This window comes from Bison bison, unplaced genomic scaffold, assembly GCF_000754665.1.
Source record: "Bison bison bison isolate TAMUID 2011002044 unplaced genomic scaffold, Bison_UMD1.0 scf7180017864473, whole genome shotgun sequence".
Lineage (NCBI taxonomy): Eukaryota > Metazoa > Chordata > Mammalia > Artiodactyla > Bovidae > Bison > Bison bison.
Window position 1 is genome coordinate 19255322 of NW_011495034.1, and position 3604 is coordinate 19258925.

A 3604-nucleotide genomic window follows, 5' to 3' on the forward strand; every position below is an offset into this window, starting at 1 on the left:
CAGGGGAGCCTTCTGGAAAGGACTGGGCTTCCACAGCCCTGACACAGGGTCTTCACTTTCCTGCTGTCCCGCTCTGCTACAGGGCTCTACAGAGCCATCCTTCATCTACTGATTGAGCATTTGCTATGGTCGGGGTGAAACCGAGTCACGTGGTAGAGGAGAGGCCGGGGGGAGAGGAAGTGGGGCGAGTACGTGCAGTTACACTGTCCCTGCGAGCAGACACGGGCCGTGGGGGGAAGAGCTGAGGGGTCTCCGTGAAGGGGACATGACTCCTCTGGGACAACCCTTCCCCAGCCCACAGGTCTTTCCAGGGAGGTGACCACCCCTCCCCCAGCCCACCCCCCAGCATCTCAGGGTAAGAGGTCCTGGCGCCAGTGCATTTGGGAAAAGCTCAGTAACTGCCTGCTGGAAACCTGGTTCCTGTCCCCACAGAATCCACACATGAGACTCAAGCCTTCACTCACGCACGTGCCAAATTCCAGAAGGAAATGGGGTGCGTGGCCCAACGCTCCTCCCAGTAGATGTACCCCTGGAGTCAGACGCTCCTTACCAACTCCCAGTTCCAGGCAGCCGTTTCTTCACCTACAAGACTTCATGGAGCTCCCACATGAGTCTACCCCTTCTTTACTTCCCAGGAGGAAAGATGTGTGAGCCTCTAAGTGCTGTGCTACATGGTAACTGTCATCTTTAAGAGACTGCAACATGCCCGGCAGCACAGTGAAAACGAGAACAGCAGTTCAGATGAGATGACAACTGGGTTGGGCTTGTAGGAATAATAGGAGTGTGTCAGGGAGATTAGGCGTTTTATGTGTAAGAGCTCAGAAGTAGGTGCACCAGGGTGGCTGGGGAATGAGAAGGTAGGTGGAGCCCAATTAGGAGGGGACTCAGATGTCTTAGTAGGGAGCCTAGCAAGGAGCCCCTTGAGGGCTTGCAGACCAGAGGGCTTGCATGACCATAGTGGGGTCCTAGCAACCCCCACCCTGGGGGCAGTGTGCCACCAGGAGAGTCCAGGGTCTTACCTGAAGAATCCCCAGATGCCCAGGCGGTACTGAATGGTCACCACCACCACATTTTCATGGGCAGAGAGGACCAGCCCATCATAGGTTGATGCCCCGCCCACCACGAGACCTCCTCCGTGGATCCACACCATCACCTGGACGGGGAGGATGCAACCACAGGGTTACAGGAAGCAGAGCTGGGGAAGACCTCAGAGGCAGGTTTGGTCACCTACCCGTTCTCCAGCTGCAGCCCAGGCCACCACCCCACTCAGGGCACCCCGGCTGCCCCTGCCTGTCTCCCCTGCCCCAGTGCCACCTGCGCTCAGCGCTCTTCATGCTGAGAACATCATCATGGGAACAGCCAAGGCTCGAGCATCATCTCCTCCCCAGCACTCCCACCACCCTCACTCCTGGACCCCTCACTCCTGGACCCATCATACAGCTCAGTCCACTCTGCATAAAGCCCTTGGTTAGAAGCTTGTTTCAACTTCATCTTAGTTACCTTTTGTGTGGTGAATTCAACTTCTCAAGTGAATGGATGATCGTGTTACGAAGCACACACCGAGACTGGTACCTCTTCTTAATACGACTTCCTGCTATTCTACTTCCTCCTCCGCTCCCCAAATCTCACCCATCCTCCAAAGCCCAGCCTAAAACTACCTCCTCCAAAAAGCCTTCAACCATTTGATGAATATGATCTGAAAACCTACTAGGTGCCAGGGACTTTGGGAAGAATTGAGGATGAGAGAGGACATGGAAATTCATAAAACACTGCCCTGAATTTCAGGCGTTCACATAACAAGAAAGTGAGAATGACTAAAATTATATTATAAAAATTTGGCTAATAAAAAACAAAAGAACTCATTTACAAATTATATGCTAAGAATGGATGTATGCAATAAAAACAAATCACCCATTTGAGAGGGACTCTTAATTGTCCCATTTCATAGACAGGTGACCACGCAGCTAATAGGCGGTAGAGACAGGACTTGAACCCAAGCAGTCTGGCTCCAGAGTCCACATGTTGAGCCACTCAGCACACAGAAACCAATGGCCATGGCACAGCAGGGTGGCTGTTGGGGCAGAAGAATTCCTTCCCTACAACTCTAACTAATGCATCAGGATGACTTGCCTCATGTTCTGACCCAGACACTGCCATAAACTTGATATTTGTTACTGAAACCTCATGTGTGATTATCCCCGATTTGAGGAAACACCTAGTAAAAGGCAGAACAAAGATTTACACCCAGACCCTACAGGTCCAGAGCCTGTGTCCACACTAGAGGTTCTCCAGCCTCAGGTTCCCAGAGCCCCTGCTCCTCCGACACCTCTGATCCCTGCCTGCCTCCGGGCGGAGGGACTGAGTTTGCAGTCATCTCTGAGTTTAGGCTGAGCCAGGGGCTGGTCAGCAGTGATTTGCTGAAGAGGCCAGTCCAGCTAGGTACAGATCCTCCAAGCCAGGGGCTATGTGGTCATGGTTTTCCCTTCCCTCTTCTCCTAACCCCCACTTCTAGCTATGTGTATGGGTACACTCAGTATGTAAGAGTGGAAATGAATGAATGAACAATCATCCTCACCTCTTTGAGCTTCTAGTCAGAAGTTCACAGACACCCTTCTCTACATCTGGGCACCATGCCAGGGGTGTTCCTGGGTGATGGCTGGGTGTTCTCTCCCCTGTCTCTACCCCCAGTGACCGCTCCTTTTCCAGCAGACCTGCCCCAACGTCTAGCCTGAGTCTAGAAGTTGGTCATCTATCTGGGCTCCATGTATTTTGGAAATGCTGACTCACTGGGTCATCAGCTTGGGCCAAAGACAATCAGGAAGTGAATTTAGCTACAAGAAAATCTTGATAGCTGGCAAAGGCAAAGGAAAATACATCTTTGTTGCTCGAGGCTCTGCCCCACAAGCTGTGACACAGAAAGCTGTCAGAGAGGGTCTCTGTGTGCTGAGGAAAGGCCACACACAGGCTCCGTGCTAGCACGTGTCAGAGCGCTCCTGGCTGTTCCAGGAGCCCCGTGCTCCAGTCCTGCCAACCCTACTCTGTGACCGCTCCTTCCCCTCACTGGGCCTCAGTTTCTCTGTCTGTAAAGGAAGGGTTGGCTTGTTGGCTTATCTCCGAGATTGCTTCCAGCTCTAACTTTATGGAAATGACATTTTACCCTCTCTGGGTATCAGATTCCTAATCTAGCAATTAAGAGTCATCCTTCTTGTCCATCTATTAGCATGAGAGACATCAGAAAAATTAAATGTGCATTACAAATGGGCAGCAATCTCCCCCAGGGGCCTACTCTGGCCGAGGGGAAACAGAGGAGTGGGCAACCTGCGCTCCCTGATGTCAGGTTTGGCTGTGGTGCACAAGAAAGCCCTGGGGCCCCAGAAGACCCTTGGCCCGACGCCCCCACCCAACACTGCCTTCATCCCCTTCCAGTCTACACCAGCCTTGCCCAGTGGTTCCCACCGCTCACCGGCAGCCTGCTTCTCTTCGTCAAGTCAGCAGGGGTGTATATATTTAGGTAAAGACAGTCTTCGGAAAACGTGAGACTAATGTTCTCCTTTCTGTTGGTAAAGAGATCCGAGAGCAACTGTGCCCCCACTGGGTCTTGGGA

The 3604-nt window shown here is 52.5% G+C and overlaps 1 protein-coding gene across 1 annotated transcript in view; it reads right to left on the bottom strand.

The window, feature by feature from the left end:
- Nucleotides 1–3604, bottom strand: part of LOC105004384 (liver carboxylesterase-like) — a 32118-nt gene that overhangs the window by 17273 nt on the left and 11241 nt on the right. Inside the window, 3 exon segments of the mRNA XM_010861974.1 lie at nt 707–842; nt 1020–1153; nt 3464–3597. Coding sequence (XP_010860276.1) covers nt 707–842; nt 1020–1153; nt 3464–3597 — 404 coding nt within the window.